The 12,536-nt window shown below is 36.8% G+C and overlaps 1 protein-coding gene across 19 annotated transcripts in view; it reads right to left on the reverse strand.

Annotated features, from left to right (window-relative positions):
• Positions 1-12,536, reverse strand: part of WDPCP (WD repeat containing planar cell polarity effector) — a 158,453-nt gene that overhangs the window by 72,551 nt on the left and 73,366 nt on the right. For 18 of the 19 annotated variants that reach the window (XM_071740149.1, XM_071740146.1, XM_071740145.1 and 15 more), the window contains 2 exons: positions 11,084-11,275; positions 1,889-2,498 (listed from right to left, as the gene is read on the reverse strand). In XM_071740149.1, the coding sequence (XP_071596250.1) occupies positions 1,889-2,498; positions 11,084-11,275 (802 nt within the window). The remainder of the gene's footprint in view (positions 1-1,888; positions 2,499-11,083; positions 11,276-12,536) is intronic. The other variant, XM_071740144.1, reaches the window with a different exon arrangement.

Here is a 12,536-nt window from a genome sequence, read left to right on the forward strand (position 1 = left end):
ATGTGATAACTTTCAGCTGTAGAGGTCAACGTCTTCCCGTTTGGATGCTTGACTTCTTCTGGGTGGTGTGCTTCCAGGCAACCTGCTTGGGAAAAATTGGTGACAGCCAACTCACTGCCTAATTGATTTAGGAACGGTGCCCAGGGAGACAGTCCAATTAAGTTTACAAGCTGGCAATTAGCAGGAAAGGCCTCTAAATCCCTGCACTGAGAGCCTGCTTGCCTTCCTAAGAACATAAATGTGCTAAAGATAGCAAGGGGAAAGCTGTGCTTTCTGGAAAGCTGTTGTGAGAAAACCCCACAAGGGAGGGCTGAAGAAAAGCAAGGTAGATGTGGGCAGAGTGCCTTCTGCTTGACAGGTAAGAGGTAATTTAGAGGGGTTTTTTAATGGCCAACATGCATAAAAACATCAAATAGCTACTATAATTAGTGTGCTAGGGTACTCTGTAAATATTAAACCTGTCATTGAACATAATGCAGCTAAGTTATCTCAAAATAAATGATAACTTGTAAGCAGGTTTTTTTAAATAGTATTTTTGGACAACAGTAATAATCTGGATCAGATCTTTTAAAGCTATACAACTATAAGCCTATCCGTTATTTTTGTTACTAACATCCTATGACATAAATATACCTCTTTGCAGTTGCACAGTTATTAAAGTTTTTCAAATGTTTAGGTCTGCAGTACTTTTAGATAGGCTTACTTTAGATAGGCTTACTTTAGATAGGTTTACTTACACAAAAGCACACGTGTCTCAATCAGTAAAGCCATAAAGCAGATATTCAAACTTTACTGTCATCTGGGTTTTCTTTAAAAAAAAGCTTCTTCCTAATCTCAATAGCTCTATACAAGTGAATCATAAAAACCTCCTGTAATCATAAAAAACTCTACAAAGGCAATCCTGTTTCCTTGGATAGACAATGAGCAAAATGCTGAAATTTTCCAGGATGAGTATCTTTCGACACGGCTGTCTGCCCTGCTGAAACACTGGGTTGGTAGTCAGAAGATTTAAGCATGATTGGTTTTTTTAGCTCTCACAGTAGGTTTGCACCAATGTAACTTGCCCAGCTTGAATAGAATGAATACAGTTCTCACTGATGAGCAACTGCAGGGGTTTTATTCTTAGTTCAGCCACCAGCTTGTTATGTAACTCTTGGAAAGCCTTTTAGCTTACCTTTACTGCTCCTTGTTATTCTGTTTGTAAAATGAAAATACTTATGGTTTTACTCTCTCAAAGTCTCCTTACACCTAAAATGAGAAGGGCTATATAAATTCTAAAATAAGTATTGTTACTTCTTTCAGCCACAACTCCTGGCAAATTAACTGAGAGACCAAACTTCTCTGAAGGTTATAAAAACCTTCCATCTTGTGTGAAAAGTTTTCAGTACAAATAGTTACACCATTTCTTTCATTGAAGTCAGGAAAAACAGTTGCATCATACATTAAAAAAAAAAAAATAGCAAAGAATTGATATTCCATTAAAACATTAATATTCTATTATTTAAAATAGCTTCTTTTAGCTTATTAGGTCTATTACTACAGAATTAATACAATTCCTAAAATTATATACTAGAGAATAAAAAAATTTTCAATAAGAGAAATTGTTAGGCTTTATTACAGTAGCAAGGAACATAATGGAATCCTGATCCAGCAACAGATCATGGTCCTATTATATCAGACCACATATAAGATACATAAGATACTAAGTAACTGTGAAACATAATGAACTCCTTGGTTCACATCTTCAGACATCATTGGAACCATGTGGTCTAAGGCTATGGTCCCATATATTTAAAATGAAGGTGCTGCTTTCAAACTACAAAAGACTTGTGAGGTGCAGATATTTCCTTGAAGTCTCAAGGTTCAATAGATGTGTTTAGTAACTTACCAAGTTTAAAGTGAAGTACTCCTAGTGGTCCTTTGTCAAATCTAACCAAGAGAAGATCATGAATATCTGTGCCCTCATTGCTGGTAGATGCAACCTGAGAAGCAGCCCACTGGATCTGGATAAGGCTGCTGGGCACATCAAAGTGTTTGCTGAATTGCAGAGTTGTCTCAGGTGAATAGTCCTGCGCTAAGAGCTGAATTTTAACTGGGTTCAGTGCCGTGTCAAAAAGTTGCAACTCCCCTTGGGAGCTGCCAACCATGAATATGGCTCCATCAGGGTGGTAAGTTATTAGAGCAGGACACAGTTCTGCTTGGGCTAAAAGAGTCACTTGGTTGTAGGCTTCATACAGAATTATTGATGAATCTTCACAACCCAGGACTAGCTTGTCTTCTGTAGCATCTCTGCAACAGCTGATGGCCTTGGATCGCAGGGGTATTCTAGTGACTGCTGCACACTGAATTTTGTTCTTAACACATTTGTAGAGGCAGCTGTCAGCCATGGGCTCTTTGTCTGTGGAGATGGAGTGCTCTACTGTGTAAATGTGATAAGGCTGATTGGTGCTGAAGCTAGCATCGAGTGGATCCCATTCTGTACGCACATAACTCAAAACCTGAAAAAAATCCAAAATGTTTTGGTCTTAATTTGTAACGAGTTATTTTTACTTTGATGATTTAAAAAAGCAGACTGCTGCAAATATGCTCTCCCATGGGTCAGTAAGCTAATACAAACAGGCATTTTAGAAATGGAGTCGTTAAATCCGTGCTGGTTTAACCTTTAAAAGGTTAACTCATTTTATTAAAACCCCTGCCATACAGTCTGAGTCATATTTGTTTATCCAGAGTAAATAATTGGTTAGCTGAAGGGAGTATGGAAGAGGGGATGGTCCTAGCAGTGGTGGTAAGAGGAGAAATGAGCAGCTGACTAACATAAATGAATTGATTATTGACAAGTAGAGTGGGGGAGAAATCCCAAAAATTCTGGGAAAAAAAAAAAAATCTAATAGGTTACTCTCAGCATCACACATAGAGCATTTTTGATTATTTGCCCTGGGCCACAGTAACAGAAAATATTACACTGTAGTGGTAGAAACAATGGTATGTTTAAACAGTTTACAGTACACATTGCCAAATGAGTAGGTGTTGGGTAGATGTTCTTTGGTGCCACATAGCTCTAGATGCAGAACAAATGAATTTGTGATGGCAGAAAGAAGAGGACTGCTCAGGGGTACTTGAAGGCTGAACAAACTGGAAGAAGAATGCAAAGGCAGAACATGATACAAAGACAGCATCTGGCAAAAAGCAAGAATTAGTAGTGTGGACTAATAGGAAATACCATATAGTGCTGAAGGCAACAGCAGGCTCCAGTGAAGATTCATGTCCTATAATGTGTGGGTTTGAGCAGGAGGTATTCTATAGGAGGAGAAATACCAGCTGTAAATAAGTTACAAATTGGCTCATGAAAAGCTGTTTCTCAGAAAGACAGAGAAAACTCATGTCTCTCCAGAAGAACGAGTGTAGTAGAAGTCAGTGAGAAACTTGCTGCTGTTTGTTCATGCAGAAATAAAGAGTGAAAGGAAAATGTCAAATCGAGCCAAACCCCACCCTCAGGTATACCCAATAGCATACTTCACAGTATAAACTAAAGCTGCTGACCTGCCACTAATTTTGTAAGCCCCTAGTTTTGAGATCAGGTGGTAGGCAAGTTTTTTTTACTTTACAGTAAAAAAAAACTTTTTTTTACTTTACCCCTTTTACACAGAAAGGGGTAACAAATGTGATTAAAGGGCAGAGAGAGGGCAAGAGAACAAATCTGGATATTCAGGTTGAAAACAGAAACACGTAATGTTAGAGAAGTTTAAAAATGATTTCCACAGATCACAAAATAAACTGAACATAGAATTTAACCCTCCATCCTGCAAAGGAGAAAATAAGAAATTAAGATTTTTTTTTTTTTTTTTTTTTTTTTTTTTTTTTTTTTTTTGCATAGCATGCATTACTTTAGAAGCAAATAATGAATTTATTGACAAGTTATTCAGGATGTTGACCGGACTCATTATGATGTTTTGTTCTGACAGTTTATATTGTCAAGGTTTCTCATTGGAAAGAAGGAAAAAAAAAAAGATTATTGCAATTCTTTGGCTGCAAACCAGCTTCTTGTTAATAGAAAAGTCTGAGCTAGTTTAAGAACCATTTCATGCAAAAGCATTTCATACAGAAGCCATTGCATCCAACTTGTGAAAACCAAGTAAACTGATTTCATAAAAGAGTATTGATCAACAGAAATATATACCAAGAGGAAATCAAAGATTTTATAGAGGCAATAAAAGATTTTATTACTTACATAATCTAAAAAACCATTTTCTCACTTCCACCATTCCCTCACCAATGACTTAGCATCTGTAACTGGTCATTTATGTCCACAAAATGTGAAGTGGCTACTCTGCAGATGTTAGAACTGCTGAAATGTGTCACTTAATTGCACAGCAAGGAAACCTGTAAAAGAACTTACTGTGGACAAAGGATTACTGTGACCCCAGAGCTCTGTAACCCCAAATAAAGACAAGGTGAAATGTTATTGTTTGTTCTGTAGTTTTTCCTAGGAGTATGTATAGAGACCCAGGTAGCTGCCTTTCAAATATGTGAAATAGAAATCTTGCCCAAGCAAGTCTTCAAAGCTTCCATAACTTCAGTGAAATGAGCCTTGAGGCCCTCTGAGACTCAGATTTCTGTCTTCCTGTGGCAGGTTTCAATGCACTGCATTATTCATCTACATATTTTCATCCAAAACCAGGGTTCTTCTGTGGACATCTCCTCATAAGTTACAAGAAAATCAAGCCTATGAGAGATGAAAGACTGAACGGAGTTTAAGACAATAGAGAAGGAAATACATGAAAAAGGGATTTTAGAACTCCATAGGACTGGCTGCTGGAAAGCAGCAATGGAAATAGTCACAGAAAAGTAAATGTTGTAATTTGATCATTTGAGAGGCAGCATGAATCCAATTAATAACATTGCTCTGACTCATTAAAGCAAAAGTGGGACAGAATGTTGCTCATTACTTTGAATTTAAAAGAAAGTAAAATCTTGTATTTTGGAAAGCTAAAATAATGAGCCTTGAGATAAGATGTTTCCTAGCTCCACGTAAGTTTGAGAGCAGAACCTTTAAATGAAGTCTAGGGTAGGGCTGGTTGCTGTATATTACACAATTCTAAACTAGGGAAAAGTTCCTGTGAGGAGAGACAGACTACTTATTGCATTTTAAAACAGAAGTTTTGACATAAGGTTTAAACAAATTAGGCTGAAAGAAATGTTTTCTATACATTGCTGTTCATATTCTGGCTGAAAACAAGAGGAACATTTCTCCTTAGATTGGCACAGATAAGCAGCTTCTCATGCATCAGTGGCCTCATGTGCCTCTTGGAGGAAGAGTACCAAGCCGAAAGACCTCTTTGTTCTGGTTTCCAGTTTTGCTGAATGTAACTGGCATTTGGCACCCTGAATGGGAGAAAAAATGGATATTCTCTTTCATCTGAGAGGGAAGAATTGATTTTTCCTGTCATAAACCACCATGATGAATTCTTCATGCCATTAAGTGGAAAACTAAAGCAGAGAGAGGAACAACTACAGAAACATGTTAATAAGGCTAATGATGCTTTTGAAAAGAAGTCTAACAATCAAAACATCTTTTTTGCCAAGAAGATGGCACCCCATTATCTGCCAATTGTTTTTCTATCTGGTAACTAGCCATGTGCCAGCAAATGTAGTGACCATAGTGCTTTAGCAGTTCACTTATAGGAATCTGCTAGTACTCCTTCCCAGTGAGCAGCATTTCTCTGGAACCTTGAAGGGGAACATTGAAATATCAATATGTTTTTAAGCTAACAAAACATTTGCTGGGAGAATGGGAAGGCAAAAGCTGAAGGATTTCCCACAGAACCGTGTAGGACAACTGTAGGATTTGCGCAGGAAGAAACAGGCAGCAGATCTAAAAAGACAGAGGCATAATATCAAATGGTGGGATTCATAATCCCATTCAATGTTAAGTGCTTTCCATAAATCCTGGACTAAGCACTTACCCTTGGATTTTAAGCAAAGACTTCTGAAAGTACTTTGCATGGGGTAAAACCAATTACTTCCTATAAAATAAATATGGGCTACATGTCTTTTAGTTTTGTGACATATATGCTACAAAAAACACAGTACAAATATTTAAATACTGGCCACATAACTTATGCATATTTCCCTTATTATTGTGGCAGTCACATGCTGCACATTAATATGGTTTTTCCCTTGCAGTACTTGCCTGTGCTCTGCAACAGCTCATCAGCAGCATGAGGGATAATATACAGGTGAAGTTCTCAAATCCTAGAGTCAGAAATCATAAAAATCCAAGTAGAGGAATCTGCTAATCTTTGCAAAAAAGGGGCCTGAATTATGCTAACTAAAACACTTTCTTTCATTTTATGTTTGAAAGAAATAGCATTAGCTTGTGTGGGCAGTATTCAGTGCAAATTTCTGAACACTTAGAATTGGGAGTATTTTGCATAGAGTGTTGGGAAAGGATAAAGTCCACATATCAAAACAAATAAGAGTTTTAACCAGTAGTTCTTAAGCAGAAAATTGGCTTACCAGGCAGATAAAAAAAGAAAACAAAAGCAGCAGAGAAATAAGCTTGCTGTGACTGAATTGTGTGTCTTTCAGATGAGAAAAATGTTTGATTTATTTCATGGATGTTAAAAAAATGCTTATTTAATTTCACAGAGTGAGGCTCCAAATAACAACAAACACTTTAATTAGAAATGTAGAATGGGAAGTGTGGTGCACACTGGTGTAAAATAGTTTTAAATACTGCACTATGAAGATGGAAGAAAAAAAACCCACCCTATTTTTAATAATTTCTAAAACAAAAATGCAAGGCTCCTTCTCTAGGTTACTTATTTCACTGCATTGTATTTACAGTCCCAAGTGAAATCTTATTACTTAGATTTTCAGCCAACATTTCTTCTTATTTTCTTTCAAAATTTATCATCATCATCTTTATCCCATATTATTCACTGAACTTTTAACCCAATTGACATTGAGGATTTTACATTCTTTCTATACATGTGTGAGAGATATTTCAGCTATTCAGTCACACACCGTAGATGCTTTTCTGAGTGATGGAGTAATTGTAGGATAGTTCACTCATAAAAGATCCTGTGTTTATTTACAAGTTTGAGGCATAAATATTATCTCTTAGGGGAAAGAAAAATAATATTCTCTCTCAGGCAAATTATTTTTTCCACAAGATTGAAGCATAATTTCAGTGATTCACACTAGCACTAAATGGAGAGAAAATTAATATGTCAAAGACAAATGCAAAGTACTACAGTTACTGAGCCCTGGCATCATCACCTCCTGTTAATTTTTGTTTGCAGAATAAAATTCGTGTTGATTTTAACATGACTTTCTCTCAAAGCATTTAATCCAAGGATGATTTCACATCAGATCCTATTTTATCCACAGCAAAATGTTTGAAATGATTTCTGGAAGATTCCTCTTCTGGTTTTGAAATCAAAATACCAACATTTTCTCCACAGGGAGACAATTTAAATAACATCCTTGCACATCGGTATTTTAACAAAGAAGACACAAACAAACCCCCAAGAATTAAATAAATTGGAGAACAGATGAGTTTACCAGAGGAAACCAGTGCCAGAGAACAGACAAAAGTTCAAGAGACAAATAGTCCTGCAGCAGCATGAACATAGGCACATGAAGAAGCAAAGTCATATGCTGAATGGAAAAGTGCTTTTCTTTCTTCAGGGGAAGATTCCTCACCAAATCCTATAGCATTTAACATAGTAAACACTGACCTCAGAAAAAAAAAGAAAAAGAAAAAAAAGAAAAAAACCAGGAGTAAAACAAGTCAAGATTTGCAAGGAGAAAGTAGCTTCTGTTTTTATAATATCTACCTTTAGCTTTAATAGTAGCAAATGTTAAGATGTAAAGCCACGCAGCAAAATCCAAATCACATTTATAGTGTATTTAAAATGTAAAATGTATTTCCTCCATTAACTTGAAAAGCAGTTTAAGTTCACAATACTCCAAACACTGGATGTGCAATATGAATCATCCCAATCCAGAATGTGCAGTTACAGGACATGATGAAGGGTTGAGTTGCTTTGTCCTGGAGCTACTCCTGTCCTCATCCTAACAAGCATTCTTCTGGTGGGCAGCAAATATCACTCAGAAAATTCTTCCAGGGAGGAAGGAGCATTATTAAATGCTGCATTTACCCTTTCTGTGCCACAACAATAAGAGTGTCAGCAGCTGGCAGATCTTTTTGTGGTTTTTGTCGGTCAGCACCAAGGTGCTGTGGGTAGCACCCATTCATTTCCTCAGGCTTGCCTTACTTTTTCATAAACCCAACATGCCAAACAGCTCTCTATGGGCTGGGCATTCAGCAATCCCTACTTTTCTCTTAAATAGAGATAATAATGCTGTTATATCCAAGCAATACTACTGTTTTCAAGGAAAATGTTGGTTGTATTGGCTTACTACACTTCTTTTTAATGAATGCTCCAAACCCCATCAGTTCATGCTTCTCATTCTTCTTCTGTTGACGATTACCATTTATAGGGGGAAAATTCTTATTATCGGTCAAATATGATAAATATTGATTTACTTTCATGCATAACAATGGCTTGTCATGTTTTATTCAGGTCTATACCTGAGAAACACTACAAGTGCTAAGGGAGTAGCAGCAAAGAGAGGCAAATAAGCATGCTTATTGAAACACTATTTTTGTGGAACCTGACCTAAAGAGTAAGTGTTTATAAGCTGTGTAGAAATACTAGCCACTAGCCACAATTTTTCTCATGTTCAAAATATGAAATAACCCTCAGAAGTTAAAGGGGTTAAACTAAAGTCTGCCTCCAAGACTTTGGAGGGGAAAAATATGTCTCAGTAAACCACAGACTGGGGGTTGAAGCTACTTCTAGAGCTGCTGGGTTTTGACATTCTTCCTTAATGCACAGGAATTTAACTACTGCACATAAGGAGTGCTACAGAAATCAAGGAAAAAACCCAAACAGTACTATAGGTAACACGTCATGGATACACAGGGGGAAGCATATAGGCAGAGTGTCTTCTGCCTTATCCAGCAGCTCACTGAGCATCCAAGAGATAAGTATACAGAACAGAGTAATTGACAATCAGCAAGAGAGTTTGTTATCTATATATAAATAAGTTTTCCATAACCCTGGCATAATGCTTGGTATGTTATTGACAAATACAGGAAAATTAATTTCATCCAAGGATTGTAGAATTAAAACAGGCAAGTACAGGCAAAAGGGAAATCAAGTGAACAGTTAAATTTGGCAGTTCTTATTTTAGAAATATCTTTCTTATATTACAATATGGGCTAAATTAAGAAGGACTATGAGTTTAGACCTAGAGGCCCAGTGAATGCTTATTATCATTATTTTGTTAAGTACCAGTGATATTCTTGGGACTATACTAGACAGTCACAGCCCTGAGCAAGTCTAAACCAGCAAAAGATAAAACAAGGTGTACTGGAAGATGCAAAGCAATGCTGCCATTCAGAAATCTTCCTATAATATATAAAATTAAATGGAAAAATCTTTAAACTGACAGGGTGGTTTCTGTGAATTTTTTTCAAGAAATGTGTCTTTCAAAAACATCTCAGAAAACAGAGATTGTGAATTGCTACATGGGCATTAGGGAGCTTTCTGGAAGATGTGGGAAGGAAACAAAAGACATGGGAATGTCACTGTCAGAACCTGGGCACATAGAAGTCGTGGTAAGAAATAAGATCTGAAATGCTAGTAGGATGAAGTTTCTCAATATCAAACTGGCACAGGGACTAGGCTGGGAAATCTTACAAAGAACAGACACATGGTTTTGCTCCCAGAGTAATTTTTATATGTGATTGGGCATAGCTGCAGGGGGAATTGAGAACTGCAGGTGTACATCAGGCAGAGGAGAGAGATGAGTCACTGATGACCACTAGTGGAGAGGGGTCAATTGAAAAGAAGTAAAGAAGGCAGAACTTGAGGTAATTTAAACTTAAATTCTACAGTGACCAATGACTGCAGTGAGAAAGAAAAGCTGCCTCAACTACTTTTTCTCCTTAGCTTTCAATATATAGAAAATCCCAAGGGAGAAACACCTCACTGAAATTACTACCCATTCTCAAATTCCAAAAATTCAAAACATTAACATTTTTATTAATTAAAGAAAACAGGATGTTGTTTATAACATAAAAAAGCAGCTAATCCTAAATTTCCCCACAGAGAAATAGCCTGTAATAGTTACTATAGAATACTTATTCCCAGCTGACTGTCAACTTTGTGATCTTCCCCCCATAGTCAGTGCCTTTTTAGTCCATCTTAGTAGTGGCTTAGACTAAACTGAAAATTAACCTCCAAATACAGGAGAACAGCTTTCACATTTAAAATTGAGGGTCCAGTTCTTTTCAGTGTATGCCAAAATAGCTTAATTTTGAAGTTCTTACCTAACACAAGAAATGGATTCAAATATCCTCAAATAGATGAAATAAAAATGAAACAGATGAAATGTAAATGCCTGCCTAAAAAGGTAAGCTAAGCAAGTGTCAGGAAAAGGATCAGCTTGTAGCCTTGTTCTAACTTGTGGCTTACGTTTCCACCTGTAGATGGGGGATTTTTACTTTTTCTTTAAGAAAAAAAATTAGTCCCTGACTTGATCAATACTCATAGCAAACATTTAAACAGCAACTGTGTTGTAGCTGAAGTTTTATAATAAAACACTTAAAATAGATGTAAAATGCCTATCAGTTAACACTGCAGACAGTGCAAAATAATTGCATTAGACAAGCACACAACAGCTACAGTTTCTAACTCAAGAGTTTTCTAGTAGTACTCTGACACTTTTTTTCAGTGTTAGAAGCTCCAAAGCTATTACACTATAAAGACCTAACTTCCTTGCTACGTTTCTCAGATTGCCAGTTTTGATGTGAAAAGAAAAACATACTAAATAAGTTGCTTTTTTCCTTAAATAACAAACCTTTTGTTTAGTACTATAATGGCTGATCTTCTGTTCTTACATGCTTACCATATCGTTCTTTATATCTACCTGAATATGCATTTAAGTTGAGTAGTTATTTCTTTAGCAAATCTGAGAAATTATATAGCAAGAGAGTTCAGCACTTTACCTCCAATTTGCCATGTGCACAGCCTAATAGAAATAAATTGGCTCTGTCCCTCTCACAGGAAATAGGAGACCAAGGCCACGCTCCATCACTAGTTGCTGACCACCAGCAAATGACCATATCTTGCATACTGTTTATTGCCAGGTGACGTTTCATCCTTCTACCTTCTGGTCCAAGTAAATCAATGTAAGAAATCTGATGGAAGAAAAAAATGCAGGAAATCTTTGAGGTGATAAAATAGCATAGTAGGAGCATTTCAGAGCTTTTACTTTGGATGTGTGAAAGGGAATGCATATATACACAGAGGGCTGCGTACACGTATCTTCATATAGGCTGTCTGTAAATGTAAAAAATATCTCCTCAGACAGAAAAAGACATGCTCACACTTTTATCTGTGGGGAGGGGATTGGGAAGGAAAGGAATGTGAGTTAAGAAGGAATTTACTGCAATGACTCCAATCAATACCAAAATGTACAGTCATGGTTGCTTGACAGCATCGACCTACACACAGGATTTAAGCTTAGCCATATTAAATGACAAGTTCTGCAAAGCTGACCAGGGAGCTAAGGCTAGTGTTTAAGACATAATCAAATATTAAATATATTCTACAGTGGTTAGGCAAACACGTATCTTTCCTTTTTCCCCCTAAATTAAGGAATCCAGATACAAATATGCTCTTTGCAAGAGCATATATACTTTTCTGCATAATGTGGATGAGCTACAGCATCATGTGTAAAGTTTATGCAGCTCTTGAGAATTGTGCCTCTTTCTCAGGAAGGATTTGTGGAATTTATTATTCAAACTCTGTTATTTTGGAGCATGGTTATTTGAAAACATGAGCAGTGCACCATCTGGGTGACACATGCCAAGGAAATATAGATTGCACCGCATTTCTGCTTAAGGAATTAATGGAAGGTTGATAGCTAGGGGAAAAAAAAACTATCTTGCCATTGCTGGTCAGCAATAATCGAACCACTTTCTGGGGATTAAGCGCATGGCTAAGCCTACTGGACCAGACACTAGCAAAGGGCAGGGGGTCTTCTTATCAGAGAAATGCTTCTGGAGCCAGTCTCACTACATGACAGATTGCTTTCATATTCCTGTCTGCAAGGCAACAAAGGATGGCAGTAATGCGATAATGCCAGAGTGCAATGGGTGTTAAGAACCCGTTGCATTTATGTATTGTATTTAGTAAATAATCAGGCTCATCCAAATTGTGATCTCACCACTCAACCAAGGCCATTAAAATCAAGGTTAATGCTTTAATAATCCTTTGCTGTTTTTTTATATGGTCAAAAAGAACCCTTTTCTATTTGCATGGTCATAATATTATTGACCTCTTCATCCCCTGAATACACATCAAAAGGAACTGAAATCAAAGTAATTACCAATGTTGTTCTCTCATGGTAAACATTTAACTCCCTGTACTGTGTCTCTCCCTTCAGTAAATTGAAAT

This window comes from Heliangelus exortis, chromosome 3, assembly GCF_036169615.1.
Source record: "Heliangelus exortis chromosome 3, bHelExo1.hap1, whole genome shotgun sequence".
Classification (NCBI taxonomy): domain Eukaryota; kingdom Metazoa; phylum Chordata; class Aves; order Apodiformes; family Trochilidae; genus Heliangelus; species Heliangelus exortis.